Source organism: Pseudophryne corroboree, chromosome 7, assembly GCF_028390025.1.
Source record: "Pseudophryne corroboree isolate aPseCor3 chromosome 7, aPseCor3.hap2, whole genome shotgun sequence".
In the NCBI taxonomy this organism is placed as follows: Eukaryota; Metazoa; Chordata; class Amphibia; order Anura; family Myobatrachidae; genus Pseudophryne; species Pseudophryne corroboree.
Window position 1 is genome coordinate 487,083,277 of NC_086450.1, and position 23,148 is coordinate 487,106,424.

Consider the following 23,148-nt stretch of genomic DNA (forward strand, 5'->3'; position numbering starts at 1 on the left):
CAACCAACCCACTCACATGCACACAGCACTCACACTGCCACTAACACTGTGACCTCTGCCTCTGCTTGGATACAGATGTATCCTCATAAATCTTGCATCAATGCTAACGTCGGGCACCTTTTTTTTAATGAAAATGCATCTTATTTGCATTGCTATGTGGCTAGGATGCACAAGCAGCTTCTGCTGATTAAACTGATATGCAGCATGCCTATATACTGTGTGAGACTGTGGCTGTATCTGCATATGAAATGCTACATACTGAATAATGGCATGCCGCATATCATTTTAATCAGGAGTAGCTGATGATGCCCCTAGGCATATCAAATGCCCTAGGCAATTGCCTAGTTTGCCTATGCCTATGGCCGGCTCTGAGTAATCATGAATGAAACTCTACACCTGAAAAGGGGAACCACCCACCAACAGAGAACATGAACAACAGAAAAATATCTAATCCATTCTGGTCTATCATAAAGAGGAGGGATGGAGCGAAGGAACTCATGGAGGTGATAACACCCTTTAAAAACCTTAGGGGACAGTATGTACTAATTTTGGCCTGGCTGATGGAAGCTCCCAGCAGCAAGGGCTGCTGGGAACTGTATTTTCTTTACAGTTTCTTCACTGTAGTGCAGCCGCGCCACCAGAAAACGTCTCCAGTCGCATGGCTATTGCCCGATGTTCTGCACAGGTCCTTCCTGTACCATGCGATTCTACCCCCTGGCCTCGGTGGCACCACTGGGTGGCATCCCTCCTGTGCCGGCATCTCTGGTGATTTCCATACTGGCCAAGTGGTAGATACGCCTCTGCTTGCTGGGATGGGCCCAGCTGAGCCCAGTTGTCTGTCAGCAGACCAGCTTTGCCCCCAGCTCATATTTTGCTGGGAAGGATGCACATCTCTTTTGCACATGCAGAAGTATTCAATGCTTAAAAATTATGAATCAGGTTATTTTTCACCAGCTATGGCAACCATTGATGGAGTCCATGCTGATGGCCATCCCTAGGCAGAATCACCTCATACACGTCCATTATATAACCTCCTACATCTACTCATGACCAAGACTGGCCTTTCATTATTTTGGGTGATGCAACAACTATAACTATCCAGCAACTAAATCATTAACCCTAACACTGCCACTAGTCCGGGTCAATTCTAAAAAACGCTGGAGTTCATTTGCCCTCACAGCGATACGGCTCTCACTCACTTATCCCAAAAATAAGTCCCATCAGTCTGCACATCATTGTCCCTGCATAACCTCTTTGTTGATGTGCACTGAATCAATATTCTATCCTTAATCAATTTCTTTCATCGTACGGGGAAGAAAAGGAAAATAGGATTTTATATACCTACCGGTAAATCCTTTTCTCAAAGTCCATAGAGGATGCTGGGGTTCCATTTAGTATCATGGGGTATAGACGAGTCCACTAGGAGCACTGGCACTTTAAGAGATTGATAGTGTGGGCTGACTCCTCCCTCTATGCCCCTCCTACCAGACTCAGTCTAGAAACTGTGCCCGAGGAGACGGACAACTTCGAGAGAAGGAAATACACAGCTAGTGGCGAGATTTATACCAACTAACACAGAACAAAAGGAAAGCCAAGCTAACCAACTTGAAACAATTCAGCAACAGGTGGAACAACAATACTGAACCAAGTAACAACGCAGGAATATTAAGCACTGGGCGGGCGCCCATCATCCTCTACGGACTACGAGAAAAGGATTTACCGGTGGGTATATGAAATCCTATTTTCTATTACATCCAAGAGGATGCTGGGGTTCCATTTAGACCATGGGGATGTACCAAAGCTCCCAGTACGGGAGGGAGAGCGCGGAGGCTCCTGCAGAACTGATTGACCAAACTTCAGGTCCCCAGAGGCCAAAGCATGGAACTTGTAGAACTAAGTTCGACCCTGACCAAGTAGCCACTCAGCAAAGCTTTAAAGCTGAGACACCTCGGGCAGCCGCCCAGGAAGAATCCACTTTACCCGTAGAGTGGGCCTGAACCGATTTTGGAATCGACAATCCAGCCGTAGAATAAGCATGCTGGATAGTAAGCCTGATCCAGCGTGCAATTGTCTACTTAGAAGCAGGACACCCAAACTTGTCCATGTAAAATCCATTGCTGTACCTGTAATAAAAAAAACAATATACTCACCTCTTATCTGGCATAGATCGGTCCTCTTATGTCCAGGTAGGCATCCTAAGGGTTAAAAAAATGAAAACTGAAAATCCCGAACCATCGCACTAAAGGGATCCATGTTTACACATGGATCCCCTTTCCCCAAATGCCGGGATCCTCCGTGACTCCTGTCACTAGAGGACCCAGCAGCCAATCACTGAGCACCACGTCATAGTGCTCTCCTGATTGGCCGTGCGCGCCTTTCTTGGCAATCAGGTGTAGCCCACTCTTGTGGCTGTCCTCAATTAACCTCACGGTCTACCGCAGACCGCAATTTTCCCACCATTGACTATAACTTGCAGAACAGAAGTGAAAAGTGGGGAGGTGGGGAGGACAAGGTAAATAGGCAGAATGAATAAAGAAATAAAAAAGCGGGACAGAGGACGGAATGTACTAAGCATCGCCTCCACGCTCTAATGCATCCTGCCACTTGTCGGGTACATACTGGTGTTACTAATATGCACAAAGGACAGCTCCCTGATAAGAGCTGTGCTTTGCGATCACTGGACCCTGGGTTTAGGAATTGGGATTACTTCTGTGCATGCGCAGTGTGATATGTCAGCAGGGCCGTCTTAAAAGCAGTGTAGGCCCCTGGGCACAGCAATGCCCTGGGCCCCCTACCCATCCTCCAGGGGTCGGGGTGGGGGGTGCTATCAGCGACAGCTTTGATGTCCCGCGGGCGGTAGGGTTGTGTTCTATCTTCCACTCAGCATGTAGGACCTGGAGCAGTAATTTCTGCTAATTACTCCTTTACTTTACTGTGCAGATGGGGCTAATCTGTAGAAGGCTAGAAGCGCACAAATATGGGGGCGTGGCCTAGTTGTCACAAATCCACACCCCATTTTTGTGTGCACACCTTTCGGTATAATGTTTGTAGAAGTATGACCTCATGACATAACCCCGTTTTTCATCATGTTGTACAGTGCCACATACATATAATGCCCCAGTACAGTGCCACATAAATATAAAAAATGCCAAAAAATGGGTGCCTCCACAGTGCCAGATACATATATGCCCCCACAGTGCCAGATACATATGTCCCCACAGTGCCAGATACATATATGTCCCCACAGTGCCAGCTTTGCCCCCAGTGCCAGATACACATGTGCCCACAGTGCCTGCTATGCCCCCACAGTGCCAGCTTTGCCCCCAGTGTCAGATACACATGTGCCCACAGTGCCTGCTATGCCCCCAGTGCCTGCTATGCCCCAAGTGCCAGATATGCCCCCGGTGCCTTCTATGCCCACAGTGCGTGCTATGCCCCTAGTGCTAGATATGCCCCCAGTGCCAAATACACATGTCCCCAGCGCCTGCTATTCCCCAAGTACCAGATATGCCCCCAGTGCCTTCTATGCCCCCAGTGCCAGATATGCCCCCAGTGCATGCTATGCCCCCAGTACCAGATACACATGTCCCCACAGTGCCTGCTATGACCCCAGTTCCAGACATGTCCACAGTCCCTGCTATGCCCCCAGTGCCAGATACACATGTGCCCACAGTCCCTGCTATGCCCCCAGTGCCAGATACACATGTCCCCACAGCGCTCACCAGCCTCACTCCCACCTCCCGCACGCCCCGCTCACTGCGCTGCTGCTGTTCACTCTCCGGCAGTGTCTCTCTTCAATTAGGTGCCGGTCCGTGAGCCAATCAAAGCTCGCGGTCCGGCAGACAATCAGGAGCTTTAGCTGCCAGTCCCCGAGCTCTGCTGCATTCTATTCTTCATACCTGTAGTCAGTAGAGCATCCCTCAGTTTCTCCAGAATATATTTTCCCTCCTGTTTCTCTTTTCCAGTGACCAGGAGCAGATTCCGGGCGTGTTGCATGAGGCTGGGCTGAGTGTCCAGAATCCTTTTCTTCTCTCTCTTGCCGCTGTCCTCCAGGTCATCTATCACCACTATCACATTGTCCCTCCCTGTGAAAGCAGAAACACATGGGAAGCCATATTTATTACACTGGCACCAACTAATTCAGTTGTTTGATATTTTCATTTTTTTCTTCCAACAACACACATTTGATACTTAATTAGAGATGTCTGGGTTTGGTTTTCTGAAAATTTGCTGTTTCTAAGTGTATCCAAGCTCCGGCTCAGGATTGTAAAACGAGGCAACACGTGATTCTATAAAAGTCCCTCAGTGATTCGGGAGACATATCACACAGGAGGTTAGGTGTGAGGCTGTGACTATAATAGTAAAAGGCTGTGGGTTGCAACACTACTGTGACTGTGTCAGACTGTGAGGAGTTGTGGACTGCTGTGACTGTCAGACTGACAGTGAAGGGATGTGGTCTGCAGCACTGTGAAGCATTGTGTTGTTTGTTCAGTGCAGGCACTGTGTAAAAAAAAAATAAAACTGTCACACAAAAAAAACAACGGTAAATAGGTGCCAGTGTACCACTAGAAGTGCTGTCAGTCACAGTGTGTTAATTAAAAGAGATATGGATATGGATCAGTCCATATAAGAGCAGGAGCAGCAAACCAGTACTAGTGCTGTGGCTGCTGCCAGTCATGATAGCACGTCAACATCTACTAAAGGTGGTCCAGGGGACAGAAAGTTGAAGAAAAGGGCACCTGAAATATAAATATTTCACAATGTTATAAAAAAAATCACCTCTAACAATAAAGGGAATGTTTATTACTGCTGAAACACGTAAAATTGTCAACATGCCGTACACCACATGTAGTGGCAAGGAAAGGCTCAAGACATGGCTACTGCTGTCACATGTACTAGATGAATGCCTTTTGTGGAATTTGGGGTGAGACACAGTCAAGCATTTCCTCTGTAACTCTTATAAGATAATGATGATGATGTTGCAAAGAAGAACAGTAAGGTTTATATATACTGAAGTGCGGGTTTATAGAAGTGGAGCTGTTGCCCATATCAACCAATCACATTCTACTTATTGTTTATCTAGTATATTTTAGAAGATACCAGCTACAATCTTATTGGTTGCTATGGGCAACATCATCACTTCAATTAACCAACACTTTTGTATATATACCCATAAGGCTAAAGAGCAAACTGTGTGTTCACAAATCCCTGAGGAGAGTCTAGGGGTGTCTACGTTAGCTATGTGTGAGTCTGACATCTCTGCCAATGATCTCATATAGAAGCTTCCTTCCACCATTTCTGCACCCTCTGCAAAAGTGGGAATGAACAGTACAAGTAAAGATGGTGACAGAAATTGAGGATGCTACTGTGGAAGTGCAAAAGGATGAGGGGAAAATCTGTGTAACTGAAGTTAACAAGGGTGTTAATGAGAGGATGTTGTTTGTGTCAAAGTAAGTAAGCCACCAGTGGCAGCAGTTCCTGCGGTGATAAAAGCAAGCCATTGTCATGCCTGGTTATAAGCCCAAAAATGCAACCACTTTTGTATGGAATTACTTGCACCTAGCTGCTGACAGCATTTTTAAAGCCATCTGTACCATTTTTTGAAGCCAAAGTAAGTACAGGTAGAGATGTTAACCATATAGGCTCCTACTCCTTGTTACAGAACTTCATTCGAAGCAAGTTCATGCATTTTTTTTAATCAAACTTTAAAACAAGGTCTGGCAATGCCCTGATCCACCACTGTGAGAAGTGAAATAGAGATAAGTGGTATCTAGGAAGTATACAGATGTGTCCACTAACCTCTAGCCTCCCTGCAGGTTAAGCAGCCCTTCTAGTCACGCCATGCAGTGGTGTGACTAAGTAGCGACACACGTCTTTTTGTGTGACTTTTCCATTAAAATGCATCTTATTTGCAAAACAGTGCAAATAGAATGCAAAAGCAGCTTTTGCTGATTAAAATGATATATGGCATGTCTATATTCTGGGTATGACCGCAGCTGTATCTGCATACAGGGTCGGCGCTACACGCTCAGCAAGGTCCTGCAAAGAGGGAGGTGCCGGGTCTGACAGCCGCTCTCCCCGTTCTGCGACCTTTCTGATGCTGTTGCTGCCAGCGCCTGTCACTCTGACAGGCAGCAGCGGCGCCGGCAGCATGAAGACCAGCTCCCCCTCCTTGCCTCTTTACTAATGGCCAGGGGCGTCGGAATGGGGGGCGGGCAAGGGGGCAGTGGGGAGGAGCGATCAGGGCCGGCCAGCCAATATCGCAACCTACACATCTGCGTATGGTGCCGTCTCCCACCACAGCTGCGCAGAGTCTCACCCACGGTATCTGCTGCCTGCGTGCCCCTCCTGGTTACAACATCTTGTAGCGGCATGGCGGTCTGCAGCTGCATGCCTCTCCAGTGTCCCGGTGTCTGTTCCCTCTGCTCCTCTTCCCCCTTCTCCCCCCCCCCACCTCTTCCTAGGCAAAAGTAATCCATCGTGAATGGCCAGTGCCTGTAAACAGTGCGGCGCAGTTCTCAGTGATCGGCAGCTTTGGCCTGATCACCTCCTTGTCTGGTGCACGCTGCTCCTGGGAGTCTTTTGTGTCCTCCACTCCACTCCCCGCACCCAGCCATGGCCAGCGCCTACTGCAGGGACAGCCGCAGGGGTGAGGAGGAGGAGCAGCACCACAGCGTTGGGCAACGGCGTGTGGCTCAACACATGGCTGTCCGCCCACCCATCTGCATCAGCCTGCCTGAGTCCCTGGCCCTGAGGAGACACGTCACCCAGGCAGTCCTGAATCCCGGCCCCTAGCAGCAGCGCCAGCCTGAAAGAGCTCACTATAAACAGGGAAAGGAGATCTGCCAGGGTGAGTGGCTGACGTCCTCACCTCCCTCTCTCATCCTCCCTCTCTTTCTCTCTCGTCCTCACCTCTCTCTCTCTCTCTTGTCACCTCTCTGTGGGCGGGATGTACTAGCCTTCGCCGCCATGTTAATTGCCGTTTTCACTGCGATCTGAGTAGTCATCGCCCCGCTGCCCCTTAGCTCCCCATCTGCTTTCTCTTCTCCCTCCTCATCACCGCCGCGGCCACTACAGAGTTCTCCTATCGCAATTGCGTTAGGTCTGTGCTGCGCTGTGCTCTCCCTGGCCGTCTGCGCATGCGCATGGTCACAGCTTTGTCATCACCCTCCCTGTAACTTCCCCCTCACCGTCCCTGTACCTCCCTGTAACTTCCCCCTCACCTACCCTTACCGTCCCTGTAGCATCCCCCCAAGGTGCCCTCACCCTCCCTGTAACTTCCCCCTCACCGTCCCTGTACCTCCCTGTAACTTCCCCCTCACCTACCCTTACCGTCCCAGTAGCATCCCCCCAAGGTGCCCTCACCCTCACTCTAACTCCCCCCTCAGCGTCCCTGCCCTCACCCTCCCTGTAAATCCCCCCTCAGTGCCCCTACCCTTACCATCCCTGTACCTCCCCCCTCACCGTCCCTGCCCTCACCCTCCCTGTAACTTCCCCCTCACCGTCCCTGTACCTCCCTGTAACTTCCCCCTCACCTACCCTTACCGTCCCAGTTGCATCCCCCCAAGGTGCCCTCACCCTCACTCTAACTCCCCCCTCAGCGTCCCTGCCCTCACCCTCACTCTAACTCCCCCCTCAGCGTCCCTGCCCTCACCCTCCCTGTAACTCCCCCCTCAGTGCCCCTACCCTTACTGTCCCTGTACCTCCCCCCTCAGGATGCCCTCAACCTCCCTGTAACTCCACCCTCAGCGTCCCTACCCTCACCCTCCCTGTAACTCCCCCCTCAGTGTCCCTACTCTCACCCTCCCTGTAACTCCCCCCTCAGCGTCCCTGCCCTCATCCTCTCTGTAACTCCCCCCTCAGTGCCTCTGCCCTCACTCTCCCAGTAGCTTCCCCCTCAGGGTGCCCTCACCCTTCATTTAATTCCCCCCTTTGTGCCCCTGCCTTCAACCTCCCTTTAACACCCCATCTGCGTCCATGCTCTCACTCTCCCTCTAACTCCCTTGTCAGCGCCCCTGCCTTCACCTTCTCTCTTACTCCCCATCAGCGTAATCTCAGAACTGTTGAATTTGCCCCCTGCCTATTCAGTTTCGGGCCGTTTTCGACCATTTTTTAGGCATTTTCACCAATGCTTTTTCACCTTTTTTTGTGTGAAAATGCATTGGCGAAAAATGCCTCAAAATCGTCAAAAACGGCCAGCCTTTTCACCGGCGCAGGTGAGAAGACATGTGAATACGCCAATCCCCTTTTTTTTTCTCCTGCTGAATTTTTCGCCTAGGCAAAAAAACGGCCCTGCTATTGAATAGGGTGAATCCACATTCGCCTTAGAAATGGCAACAAGTCCTGTTTTTTCACCTAGGCGAAAAAAACCGACCTACTTGAATACCCCCCTATGTCGTGTCATATGAATCATGGGGACTACGTGCAGTATAATGTGAATAAGAGTGTGCTACAGTGTGGTGTAATTTGAATTGGAGCAACTACTGTGAGGTGCTATTGTGTGTCCACACTCCTTCCTTGTGAGACCACACTCCTCTTTTGTGATGGACACTGTCCCTTTCTAAGTTAACGGAGGGAGGGCGCAATTTTATAGTTTGCAGGAGGGCGCCAAACACCCTAGCACCGGCCCTGTCTGCATACGAACTGCTACGCTATAGTGATTTCCTAGAGAATCACTGTATTGTAGCATTTTGTATGCAGATACAGCTGCATACAGAATATAGGCATTTTACTCAGCAGAGAGTTATTCACATAGCAATGCAAATTAGATGCATTTTCAGAAGAAAAAAAAGACGCCTGACGATAAAGGAGTTGTACGGGACCTGTCTGTACACTCATGCCAGGCATCTTTCTCTGTGTGGTGTAGTGAGTAATGTATGAGGACATATCTGTATCTATCTATCTATCTATCTATCTATTTATCTACACTGTTTATATATATATATATATATATATATATATATATACATTGGTTATGTGCACCGGAAATTTTTCTGGTTTTGTGTTTTGGCTTTGGATTCGTTTCCGCGGCTGTGTTTTGGATTCGGACGCGTTTTGGTAAAACCTCCCTTAAAATATTTTGTCGGATTCGGGTGTTTTTTTTAAATCATAGAATTTGGGGGTAATTTTGATCCCATAGTATTATTAACCTCAATAACCATAATTTCCACTCATTTCCAGTCTATTCTGAACACCTCACACCTCACAATATTATTTTTAGTCCTAAAATTTGCACCGAGGTCGCTGGATGACTAAGCTAAGCGACCCAAGAGGGCGGCACAAACACCTGGCCCATCTAGGAGTGGCACTGCAGTGTCAGACAGGATGGCACTTCAAAAAATAGTCCCCAAATATCACATGATGCAAAGAAAAGAGAAAAAGAGGTGCACTGTGGTCGCTGGATGGCTAAGCTAAGTGACACAAACACCTCAATATCACAGGAATTATTTGTTCTAATAATGGTATTATTGGTCCAAATCACTGGAAGAAAATGACAAAATCACAGGAATTATTCGTTCTAATCAATGGTATTATTGGTCCAAATCACTGGAAGAAAATGACAAAATCACTGGAATTATTTGGCAAGATCACTGTAATTAATAATTATAAATAACTGATATTAATTGGTAAAATCACTGTAATTAATAATTATAAATAACTGATATTAATTGGTAAAATCTCGCTATCGCCTGCCTAGTGAAGTGGAATCTAGATGGGATTTTGTACCGCGGACACAATAACTTCATCAATTGTCTAAATACCAATGCTCTAATGGCGGAAAACTGGCGCACGTCTAACAGCGCACTGATTATACTGAGAACTGATATACTGATCACTGATGATACTACGGAGAACTGATACTGAGCAGCGAGAACAGCACCGGACTATTGTACTGTAGTATACTGGTCACCACAATGCAGCACTGACACCGAGTACAGATATTAAGCACTGATCAGGATACTAGAAGTGACACAGAGCTTCAAGATACAGCAATGGCCTACTGTACTGTACTACTATATACTGGTGGTCACCACAATGCTGCACTGTACTACTATATACTGGTCACAACAATGCAGCAGATATTGAGCACTGATCAGGATACTAGAAGTGACACGGTGCAGCAAGATAACGCTATGGCCTACTGTACTGTACTACTATATACTGGTGGTCACCACAATGCAGCACTGTACTACTATATACTGGTCACAACAATGCAGCAGATATTGAGCACTGATCAGGATACTGGAACTGAGTCTAACACGGAGCTGCAAGATACAGCAATGGCCTACTGTACTGTACTACTATATACTGGTGGTCACCACAATGCAGCACTGTACTACAATATACTGGTCACAACAATGCAGCAGATATTGAGCACTGATCAGGATACTAGAACTGAGTCTGACACAAAGCTGCAAGATACAGCAATGGCCTACTGTACTGTTCTACTATATACTGGTGGTCACCACAATGCAGCACTGTACTACTATATACTGGTGACAAAAATGCAGCAGATATTGAGCACTGATCAGGATACTAGAACTGAGTCTGACACGGAGCTGCAAGATAACGCTATGGCCTACTGTACTGTACTACTATATACTGGTGGTCACCACAATGAAGCACTGTATTACTATATACTGGTGGTCACCACAATGCAGCACACTGAGCACAGATATTGAGCTTTTCAGGCAGATAACATAGCCAAGTCCTCTCCGCTCAATCTACAATGCACGAGTGAAAATGGCGGTGACGCGTGGCTCTTTATATGGAATCCGAATCTCGCGAGAATTCAACAGCAGGATGATGACGTTTTCCCCTGTTCGGGTTTTGCGTGTTAGGCGGGAAGAACCGAGGCTGCCTCGGACCCGTGTAAACCATGTGAAGTTCGGGGGGGTTCGGATCTCGACGAACCGAACCCGCTTATCTCTAATATATATATATATATCTATATCTACCTACCATCTCTTATCTATCTATCTATCTATCTATCTAGTGCCACTAACATTTTTAACGCTCATATTTCCTTTTATAATAATTAGAGATGTGCATTGGAAATTTTTCGGGTTTTGTGTTCTGGTTTTGGATTCGGTTCCACGGCTGTGTTTTGATTCAGACGCGTTTTGGCAAAACCTCCTTGAAATTTTTTTGTCGGATTCGGATGTGTTTTGGATTCGGGTGTTTTTTTTCAACCCCCCCCCCCAAAAAACAGCTTAAATCATAGAATTTGGGGGTAATTTTGATCCTATAGTATTATTAACCTCAATAACCATAATTTCCACTCATTTCCAGTCTATTCTGAAAACCTCACAATATTATTTTTAGTCCTAAAATTTGCACCGAGGTCGCTGGATGACTAAGCTAAGCGACCCAAGTGGCCGACACAAACACCTGGCCCATCTAGGAGTGGCACTGCAGTGTCAGACAGGATGGCACTTTAAAAAAAATAGTCCCCAAACAGCACATGATGCAGAGATAAATAAATTTAAAAAAAAAGAGATGCAATATGGAATTGTCCTTGGGCCCTCCCACCCACCCTTATGTTGTATAAATAGGACATGCACACTTTCATTTCAGCCACAGGGTCTGCCACGACTGTGGCTGAAATGACTGGTTGGTTTGGGCCCCCACCAAAAAAAGAAGCAATCAATCTCTCATTGCTCAAACGGGCTCTATAGAGGCAAGATGTCCACCTCAACATCATCCTCCGATTCCTCACCCCTTTCACTGTGTACATCCCCCTCCTCACAGAGTATTAATTCGTCCCACTGGAATCCACCATCTCAGGTCCCTGTGTACTTTCTGGAGGCAATTGCTGGTTAATGTCTCCACGGAGGAATGTATTATAATTAATTTTGATGAACATCATCTCCACATTTTGTGGAAGTAACCTCGTACGCCGATCGCTGACAAGGTGAGCGGCGGCACTAAATACTCTTTCGGAGTACACACTGGAGGGGGGCAACTTTGGTAAAATAAAGCCAGTTTATGCAAGGGCCTCCAAATTGCCTCTTTTTCCTGCCAGTATACGTACGGACTGTCTGACGTGCCTACTTGGATGCTGTCACTCATATAATCCTCCACCATTCTTTCAATGGTGATAGAATCATATGCAGTGACAGTAGACGACATGTCAGTAATCGTTGGCAGGTCCTTCAGTCCAGACCAGATGTCAGTTTTCGCTCCTGACTGCCCTGCATCACCGCCATCGGGTGGTTTTGGAAATATGATCCTTTTCCTGGCAGCTCCAGTGGCGGGAGAAAATGAAGGAGAGCTGTTGGCGGGTCACGTTCCGCTTGACTTGACAATTGTCTCACCAGCAGGTCTTTGAACATGTGCAGACTTGTGTCTGCCGGAAAGAGAGATACAATGTAGGCTTTAAATCTAGGATCGAGCACGGTGGTCAAAATGTAGTACTCTGATTTCAACAGATTGACCACACGTGAATCCTGGTTAAGCGAATGAAGGGCTCCATCCACAAGTCCCACATGCCTAGCGGAATCGCTCCGTTTTAGCTCCTCCTTCAATCTCTCCAGCTGCATCTGCAAAAGCCTGATGAGGGGAATGACCTGACTTCATGTGTGGCAAGTTCAAATGGTTGCAGAACCTTGCACAACGTTGAAATCATTCTCCACTGCACTTGATTCAGGTGCATTCCCCCTCCTTTGCCAATATCGTAGTCAGATGTATAGGCTTGAATGGCCTTTTGCTGCTCCTCCATCCTCTGAAGCATATAGAGGGTTGAATTCCACCTCGTTACCACCACTTGCTTCAGCTGATGGCGGGGCAGGTTCAAGAGTGTTTGCTGGCGCTCCAGTCTTCGGCACGCAGTGGCAGAATGCCGAAAGTGGCCCACAATTCTTCAGGCTACCGACAGCATCTCTTGCACGCCCCTTGTCGTTTTAAAAAAAATTCTGCACCACCAAATTTAATGTATGTGCAAAACATGGGACGTGCTGGAATTTGCCCACATGTAACATGTAATGCACGCACAATATTGGTGGCATTGTCCGATGTCACAAATCCCCAGGAGAGTCCAATTGGGGTAAGCCAATCTGCGATGATGTTCCTCAGTTTCCGAAAGAAGTTGTCATCTGTGTGCCTCTTATGGAAAGCAGTGATACAAAGCGTAGCCTGCCTAGGAACGAGTTGGCGTTTGCGAGATGCTGCTACTGGTGCCGCCGCTGCTGTACCTGCTGCAGGAGGCAATACATCTACCCAGTGGGCTGTCACAGTCATATAGTCCTGAGTCTGCCCTGCTCCACTTGTCCACATGTCCGTGGTTAAGTGGACATTGGGTACAACTGCATTTTTTAGGACATTGGTGACTCTTTTTCTGATGTCTGTGTACATTCTGGGTATCGCCTGCCTAGAGAAGTGGAACCTAGATGGTATTTGGTACTGGGGACACACTACCTCAAGAAATTCTCTAAGTCCCTGTGAACTAATGGCGGATACCGGACGCATGTCTAACATCAACACAGCTGCCAAGGCCTGAGTTATCCGCTTTGCAACAGGATGACTGCTGTGATATTTCATCTTCCTCGCAAAGGACTGTTGGACAGTCAATTGCTTACTGGAAGTAGTACAAGTGGTCTTCCGACTTCCCCTCTGGGATGACGATCGACTCCCAGCAGCAACAACAGCAGCGCCAGCAGCAGTAGACATTATACTCAAGGATGCATCGGAGGAATCCCAGTCAGGAGAGGACTCGTCAGACTTGCCAGTGACATGGCCTGCAGGACTACTGGCTTTCCTGTCTAAGGAGGAAGTTGACACTGAGGGAGTTGGTGGTGTGGTTTGCAGGAGCTTGGGTACAAGAGGAAGGGATTTAGTTGTCAATGGACTGCTTCCGCTGTCACCCAAACTTTTTGAACTTGTCAATGACTTCTGATGAATGCGGTCCAGGTGACGTATAAGGGAGGATGTTCCGAGGTGGTTAACGTCCTTACCCCTACTTATTACAGCTTGCCATAGGCAACACACGGCTTGACACCAGTTGTCCGCATTTCTGTTGAAATAATTCCACACCGAAGAGGTGATTTTTTTTGGTATTTTGACCAGTCATGTCAATGGCCTTATTCATCCCACGGACAACAGGTGTCTCCCCGGGTGCCTGACTTAAACAAACAACCTCATAATCAAATTCCTCCTTGTCAATTTCCTCATCAGCGCCAGCAACACCCATCTCCTCATCCTGGTGTACTTCTACAGTGACATCTTCAATTTGACTATCAGGAACTGGACTGTGGGTGCTCATTCCAGCACTTGCAGGGGGCGTGCAAATGGTGGAAGGAGCCACCTCTTCCCATCAAGTGTTGGGAAGGTCAGGCATCGCAACCGACACAATTGTACTCTCCTTGGGGATTTGTGATTTAGAAGAACGCACAGTTCTTTGCTGTGCTTTTGGCAGCTTAACTCTTTTCATTTTTCTAGCGGGAGAATGAGTGCTTCCATCCTCATGTGAAGCTGAACCACTAGCCATGAACACAGGCCAGGGCCTCAGCCGTTCTTTGCCACTCCGTGTCGTAAATGGCACATTGGCAAGTTTACGCTTCTCCTCAGACTATTTTTTATTTAGATTTTTGGGTCATCATTTTACTGAACTTTTGCTTTTTGGATTTTACACGCTCTCTACTATGACATTGGGCATCGGCCTTGGCAGACGACGTTGATGGTATTTCATCATCTCTGCCATGACTAGTGGAAGCAGCTTCAGCACTAGGTGGAAGTGGATCTTGATCTTTCCCTATTTTACCCTCCACATTTTTGTTCTCCATTTTTTAATGTGTATAATTAATTAAATATATGCCAGTAATATTATTATATCAATAGCAATGGCCTACTGTACTGTACAACTATATACTGTTGGTCACCAAAATGCTGCACTGTACTACTACATATAATGCTCACAAAAATGCAACACAGAGATGGAATGGGTACTTGCAGTGACACGGAGCTGCAAGATACAGCAATGGCCTACTGTACTGTACAACTATATACTGTTGGTCGCCAAAATGCTGCACTGTACTACTATATATACTGCTCACAACAATGCAGTACAGATATGGAATGGATACTTGCAGTGACACGGAGCTGCAAGATACAGCAATGGCCTACTGTACTGTACAACTATATACTGTTGGTCACCAAAATGCTGCACTGTACTACTATATATACTGCTCACAAAAATGCAGTGCACCTATGGAATGGATACTTGTAGTGACACAGAGCTGGAAAGAAAAAGAGAGATATATGCCAGTAATATTATTATATCAATAGCAATGGCCTACTGTACTGTACAACTATATACTGTTGGTCACCAAAATGCTGCACTGTACTACTACATATAATGCTCACAAAAATGCAACACAGAGATGGAATGGGTACTTGCAGTGACACGGAGCTGCAATATACAGCAATGGCCTACTGTACTGTACAACTATATACTGTTGGTCACCAAAATGCTACACTGTACTACTATATATACTGCTCACAAAAATGCATCACAGATATGGAATGGGTACTTGCAGTGATACGGAGCTGCAAGATACAGCAATGGCCTACTGTACTGTACAACTATATACTGTTGGTCACAAAAATGCAGCACTGTACTACTTTATATACTGCTCACAAAAATGCAGCACATATATGGAATGGGTACTTGCAGTGACACGGAGATGCAAGATACAGCAATGGCCTACTGTACTGTACAACTATATACCGTTGGTCAACAAAATGCTGCACTGCACTACTATATACACTGCTCACAAAAATGCAGCACAGATATGGAATGGATACTTGCAGTGACAAGGAGCTGCAACATACAGCCATGGCCTACTGTACTGTACAACTATATACTGTTGGTCACAAAAATGCTGCACTGTACTACTATATATAGTGCTCATAAAAATGCAGCACAGATATGGAATAAGTACTTGCAGTGATACGGAGCTGCAAGATACAGCAATGGCCTACTGTACTGTACAACTATATACTGTTGGTCACAAAAATGCTGCACTATACTACTTTATATACTGCTCACAACAATGCAGCACAGATATGGAATGGATACTTGCATGACACGGAGCTGCAAGATACAGCAATGGCCTACTGTACTGTACAACTATATACTGTTGGTCACCAAAATGCTACACTATACTACTATATATACTGCTCACAACAATGCAGCACAGATATGGAATGGATACTTGCAGTGACACGGAGCTGCAAGATACAGCAATGGCCTACTGTACTGTACAACTATATACTGTTGGTCACCAAAATGCTGCACTGTACTACTATATATATACTGCTCACAACAATGCAGCACAGATATGGAATGGATACTTGCATGACACGGAGCTGCAAGATACAGCAATGGCCTACTGTACTGTACAACTATATACTGTTGGTCACCAAAATGCTACACTATACTACTATATATACTGCTCACAACAATGCAGCACAGATATGGAAACTGACAGAGCAGCAAGATTCAGCAATGGCCTACTGTACTGTACAACTATATGCTGTTGGTCACCAAAATGCTGCACTGTACTACTATATATACTGCTCACAACAATGCAGCACAGATATGGAATGGATACTTGAAGTGACACGGAGCTGCAAGATACAGCAATGGCCTACTGTACTGTACAACTATAAACTGTTGGTCACCAAAATGCTACACTGTACTACTATATATACTGCTCACAACAATGCAGCACAGATATGGAATGGATACTTGCAGTGACACGGAGCTGCAAGATACAGCAATGGCCTACTGTACTGTACAACTATATACTGTTGGTCACCAAAATGCTGCACTGTACTACTATATATACTGCTCACAACAATGCAGCACAGATATGGAATGGATACTTGCAGTGACACGGAGCTGCAATATACAGCAATGGCCTACTGTATTGTACAACTATATACTGTTGGTCACCAAAATGCTACACTGTACTACTATATTTACTGCTCATAAAAATGCATCACAGATATGGAATGGGTACTTGCAGTGACACGGAGCTGTAAGATACAGCAATGGCCTACTGTACTGTACAACTATATACTGTTGGTCACAAAAAAAGCTGCACTGTACTACTTTATATACTGCTCACAAAAATGCAGCACAGATATGGAATGGGTACTTGCAGTGACACGGAGATTCAAGATACAGCAATGGCCTACTGTACTGTACAACTATATACTGTTGGTCACCAAAATGCTGCACTGTACTACTATATATACTGCTCACAAAAATGCAGTGCAGCTATGGAATGGATACTTGTAGTGACACAGAGCTGGAAAGAAAAAGAGAGATACATCTGCACACTTGCTAATCTAACTTGAAAGTTTCATGAATTTATAAAACCCCATTGTACGTGTGTCTAACATTAGACTTTAGGCCTCTTTGGGGGTGCGACCCTATTACAACCAAAAGATAACAACGTATACAAAAAGGCTAGAAAAGTGGTTGTTGAGTTGGGTGCACTGTGTCAATTTTGTTGAATTGATTATCAAGGTTAAAACGTAGCTTTTATTGCTTCTATTAATATTCAGAGGGTCCTTGTCATGGGACACATACAGCAAAATATAGAGGTTAAAAATATGACATATACAAACATATACGTGGTGAAGAAAAGAAAGTAAAGTGAGATAGATTCTAAAAAGTGGGATCACCACAATAACTCCTGCAACTCGTATAATTAATTTCTGTGTGAAACATGAACCACTTGAGACAGAAACTAGATAGGGTATGAACACACCTGATCATACTTTATCAATGTCTGTCCTAACGTATTGACTATGAATAGATACTAACCACTATGAATCTACTCACTTAGTATTCACATGAGGGGCACCTTCCCCTAACTAAGAACTAAAGTTAGAAGCTATTTCTTAATGTGGGTACATATTGTATCCACTTCAATCCAACTGTTATAAGATGTTGCTAAATGTCCTTATACTATATTACATAGAAGCAACAATTGTTGCAATGCAAGTGCACAGGATAGGGTAAGGCTTTGTAGTATACAGCTGCACTGATATATCAAGTGTTACAGTAGTCCTTGATAACTGGGATTTTTTGTGTGCTCTGTCAGTGTACGATACACTATTCTCTTTGTGGGTCACACTTATGCATCATTATTGTAAAAGCTAATTGCTTGCATTATGTGTGTGTACCACTCTGTTACCTTTGCAGGTCAAATATATATAAACCTTTTGAAAGGTTGATGACTTGTATTGTGAGAATAATTGATATGTGCACTTTATGATAGTGCCCTCTACAGAGATCATATATGTTGCATAGCAAATATTGGGGTTGTGTTCTAATCAATATATGATATGGAGTATCCCCATTGATTAGACTGCCACTGGCTATGCTGTCCTCTGGGCTATGGTGTGGCTTAAATCCAAAGACTGCTGTTTAGTTTCTAATCCCTGTAGTAGGATTCTAAATGGTGCAGTTGTTGCTGAGCACAGAGAGACGTGTCTGCAGGAAGCACTATTCTGTGCTGATTTGTTATTAACAATGCTACCTTGTTTCATGATCTAGTAGGTAATGAGGTTCTCCCCCACAGGTATGCTTTAAAACAGACCAATAAATACTTCCTTTCTCACACGTGCAATTTGTTACTAAGGGCAAATTAAATATATCTATAAATTTGCATCTACTTTTCCTGCATTTATACAGATGGATTGATTACTACATAACAAATGTGCTGTTTTGTCAAACAATAATTGGTTCCTCTAATGCGTAAAAAACCCTAGGTAGTCCTGTAAGCTGTTATCTGGAGTGGTAATCACATTGTTTCCTAACCTCCCGCACCCAGCTTGCTCTGCAGATCCTAATAGCTATAACTGCTTTCAATTCAGTGCTGGTGCGTATGGGTTTAATAATATCTAATACACATAATATACAACATTGCTTTAGACTTTTAAGGAGTGTGGTGGCCCACTAGAGAGCCGACATGCATGTTTCGCTGTACGGGCAGCTTTAACGAGGCTGGACCCGATTGTCTCCCGCAGACGTAATTTAAAGGATTAGTGTGACCAATCATATCAATGAATACAGTCACGTGTTGGGCTCGACCCATTTCCGGGGACACTCTGTATGCCTGGGACTGATTACGGGAACCTGTTGCATATACGTCATGGTTTAGTGCAGTGGTTCTCAAACTCGGTCCTCAGGACCCCACACGGTTCACGTTTTCCATGTCACCCAGCAGCTGCACTGTGTATCACCAACTGTCACATTTTAAAAATCTACAGGTGACCTGCAAAACATGGACCGTGTGGGGTCCTGAGGACCGAGTTTGAGAACCTGTGGTTTAGTGTGTATGTGGATTGCAGCTCCGATCACGTGATCGGAGCTCCGTGTTTATACAACTACTATTTACTGTACATCTGATGAGGTATTTGTGATTCCCGTAAGTCACTTTCCGTTTACAATTCATGTATTGACCAATTTAATATAATCTATTTAATTCTAATTCAACACCTATTTCTACTTTAATTAGACACACACACTTATTGCTGTCCAAACAGCTGCACCTTATTTTATTTTATGATATTTCATTTTAATTGATTTTAGCATGCATTTCACTATATGCCCCATATATTTTTTAAGTTGCAGCTGAATATACTTCGGTCTGAGTAAGTGATTGAGTGGGGTCCAGTGTCACAGGAATATCCAGAAAACATGGACTGAAATTTGTAATATTTTTAATATTTTCAATAATGTCAACAGCAGCCACTGTTGATGTACCCCTGTATACCTCTCCAAATGCACTTTTATAAGGCAACTTATAATAAAACTCAATAGCCTCCACATCAGAAGAATAGCGAACATGTGACCGGATTTTAGATCCGACGAATAACTTAATACATTTATAAGTGGAAAGCAAGTTTAAACCAGTACCAACATACAGTATGAGATCCAGGTCCCTAACTGACTTACGGGAATCACAAATACCTCATCAGATGTACAGTAAATAGTAGTTGTATAAACACGGAGCTCCGATCACGTGATCGGAGCTGCAATCCACATACACACTAAACCATGACGTATATGCAACAGGTTCCCGTAATCAGTCCCAGGCATACAGAGTGTCCCCGGAAATGGGTCGAGCCCAACACGTGACTGTATTCATTGATATGATTGGTCACACTAATCCTTTAAATTACGTCTGCGGGAGACAATCGGGTCCAGCCTCGTTAAAGCTGCCCGTACAGCGAAACATGCATGTCGGCTCTCTAGTGGGCCACCACACTCCTTAAAAGTCTAAAGCAATGTTGTATATTATGTGTATTAGATATTATTAAACCCATACGCACCAGCACTGAATTGAAAGCAGTTATAGCTATTAGGATCTGCAGAGCAAGCTGGGTGCGGGAGGTTAGGAAACAATGTGATTACCACTCCAGATAACAGCTTACAGGACTACCTAGGGTTTTTTACGCATTAGAGGAACCAATTATTGTTTGACAAAACAGCACATTTGTTATGTAGTAATCAATCCATCTGTATAAATGCAGGAAAAGTAGATGCAAATTTATAGATATATTTAATTTGCCCTTAGTAACAAATTGCACGTGTGAGAAAGGAAGTATTTATTGGTCTGTTTTAAAGCATACCTGTGGGGGAGAACCTCATTACCTACTAGATCATGAAACAAGGTAGCATTGTTAATAACAAATCAGCACAGAATAGTGCTTCCTGCAGACACGTCTCTCTGTGCTCAGCAACAACTGCACCATTTAGAATCCTACTACAGGGATTAGAAACTAAACAGCAGTCTTTGGATTTAAGCCACACCATAGCCCAGAGGACAGCATAGCCAGTGGCAGTCTAATCAATGGGGATACTCCATATCATATATTGATTAGAACACAACCCCAATATTTGCTATGCAACATATATGATCTCTGTAGAGGGCACTATCATAAAGTGCACATATCAATTATTCTCACAATACAAGTCATCAACCTTTCAAAAGGTTTATATATATTTGACCTGCAAAGGTAACAGAGTGGTACACACATATAATGCAAGCAATTAGCTTTTACAATAATGATGCATAAGTGTGACCCACAAAGAGAATAGTGTATCGTACACTGACAGAGCACACAAAAAATCCCAGTTATCAAGGACTACTGTAACACTTGATATATCAGTGCAGCTGTATACTACAAAGCCTTACCCTATCCTGTGCACTTGCATTGCAACAATTGTTGCTTCTATGTAATATAGTATAAGGACATTTAGCAACATCTTATAACAGTTGGATTGAAGTGGATACAATATGTACCCACATTAAGAAATAGCTTCTAACTTTAGTTCTTAGTTAGGGGAAGGTGCCCCTCATGTGAATACTAAGTGAGTAGATTCATAGTGGTTAGTATCTATTCATAGTCAATACGTTAGGACAGACATTGATAAAGTATGATCAGGTGTGTTCATACCCTATCTAGTTTCTGTCTCAAGTGGTTCATGTTTCACACAGAAATTAATTATACGAGTTGCAGGAGTTATTGTGGTGATCCCACTTTTTAGAATCTATCTCACTTTACTTTCTTTTCTTCACCACGTACATGTATATGTTTGTATATGTCATATTTTTAACCTCTATATTTTGCTGTATGTGTCCCATGACAAGGACCCTCTGAATATTAATAGAAGCAATAAAAGCTACGTTTTAACCTTGATATTCAATTCAACAAAATTGACACAGTGCACCCAACTCAACAACCACTTTTCTAGCCTTTTTGTATACAGTGACACAGAGCTGCAAGATACAGCAATGGCCTACTGTACTGTACAACTATATACTGTTGGTCACCAAAATGCTACACTGTATTACTATATATAATGCTCACAAAAATGCAGCACAGATATGGAATGGATACTTGCAGTGACACGGAGCTGCAAGATACAGCAATGGCCTACTGTACTGTACAACTGTATACTGTTGGTCACCAAAATGCTGCACTGTACTACTATATATACTGCTCACAACAATGTAGCACAGATATGGAATGGATAATTGCAGTGACACGGAGCTGCAAGATACAGCAATGGCCTACTGTACTGTACAACTATATACTGTTGGTCACCAACATGCTACAGTGTATTACTATATTTACTGCTCACAAAAATGCAGCACAGATATGGAATGGATACTTGCAGTGACATGGAGCTGCAAGATACAGCAATGGCCTACTGTACTGTACAACTATATACTGTTGGTCACCAAAATGCTACACTATAATACTATATATACTGCTCACAACAATGCAGCACAGATATGGAAACTGACACAGAGCTGCAAGATTCAGCAATGGCCTACTGTACTGTACAACTATATACTGTTGGTCACCAAAATGCTACACTGTATTACTATATATAATGCTCACAAAAATGCAGCACAGATATGGAATGGATACTTGCAGTGACACGGAGCTGCAAGATACAGCAATGGCCTACTGTACTGTACAACTATAAACTGTTGGTCACCAAAATGCTACACTGTACTACTATATATACTGCTCACAACAATGCAGCACAGATATGGAATGGATACTTGCAGTGACACGGAGCTGTAAGATACAGCAATGGCCTACTGTACTGTACAACTATATACTGTTGGTCACAAAATTGCTGCACTGTACTACTTTATATACTGCTCACAAAAATGCAGCACAGATATGGAATGGGTACTTGCAGTGACACGGAGATTCAAGATACAGCAATGGCCTACTGTACTGTACAACTATATACCGTTGGTCACCAAAATGCTGCACTGTACTAATATATATACTGCTCACAAAAATGCAGCACAGATATGGAATGGATACTTGCAGTGACACAGAGCTGCAAGATACAGCAATGGCCTACTGTACTGTACAACTATATACTGTTGGTCACCAAAATGCTGCACTGTACTACTATATATACTGCTCACAAAAATGCAGTGCAGCTATGGAATGGATACTTGTAGTGACACAGAGCTGCAAGATACAGCAATGGCCTACTGTACTGTACAACTATATACTGTTGGTCACCAAAATGCTACACTGTATTACTATATATAATGCTCACAAAAATGCAGCACAGATATGGAATGGATACTTGCA

The 23,148-nt window shown here is 44.5% G+C and overlaps 1 protein-coding gene across 1 annotated transcript in view; it reads right to left on the bottom strand.

Annotated features, from left to right (window-relative positions):
• Nucleotides 1–20,052, bottom strand: part of LOC134943905 (uncharacterized) — a 37,034-nt gene extending 16,982 nt beyond the window's left edge. Inside the window, exons 1-2 of the mRNA XM_063932472.1 lie at nt 19,973–20,052; nt 3,900–4,085 (exon numbers count right to left, since the gene is read on the bottom strand). Of these exons, the coding sequence (XP_063788542.1) occupies nt 3,900–3,996 (97 nt within the window). The 5' untranslated portion in view covers nt 3,997–4,085; nt 19,973–20,052. The remainder of the gene's footprint in view (nt 1–3,899; nt 4,086–19,972) is intronic.
• Between the last annotated feature and the right edge of the window lie 3,096 nt (nt 20,053–23,148).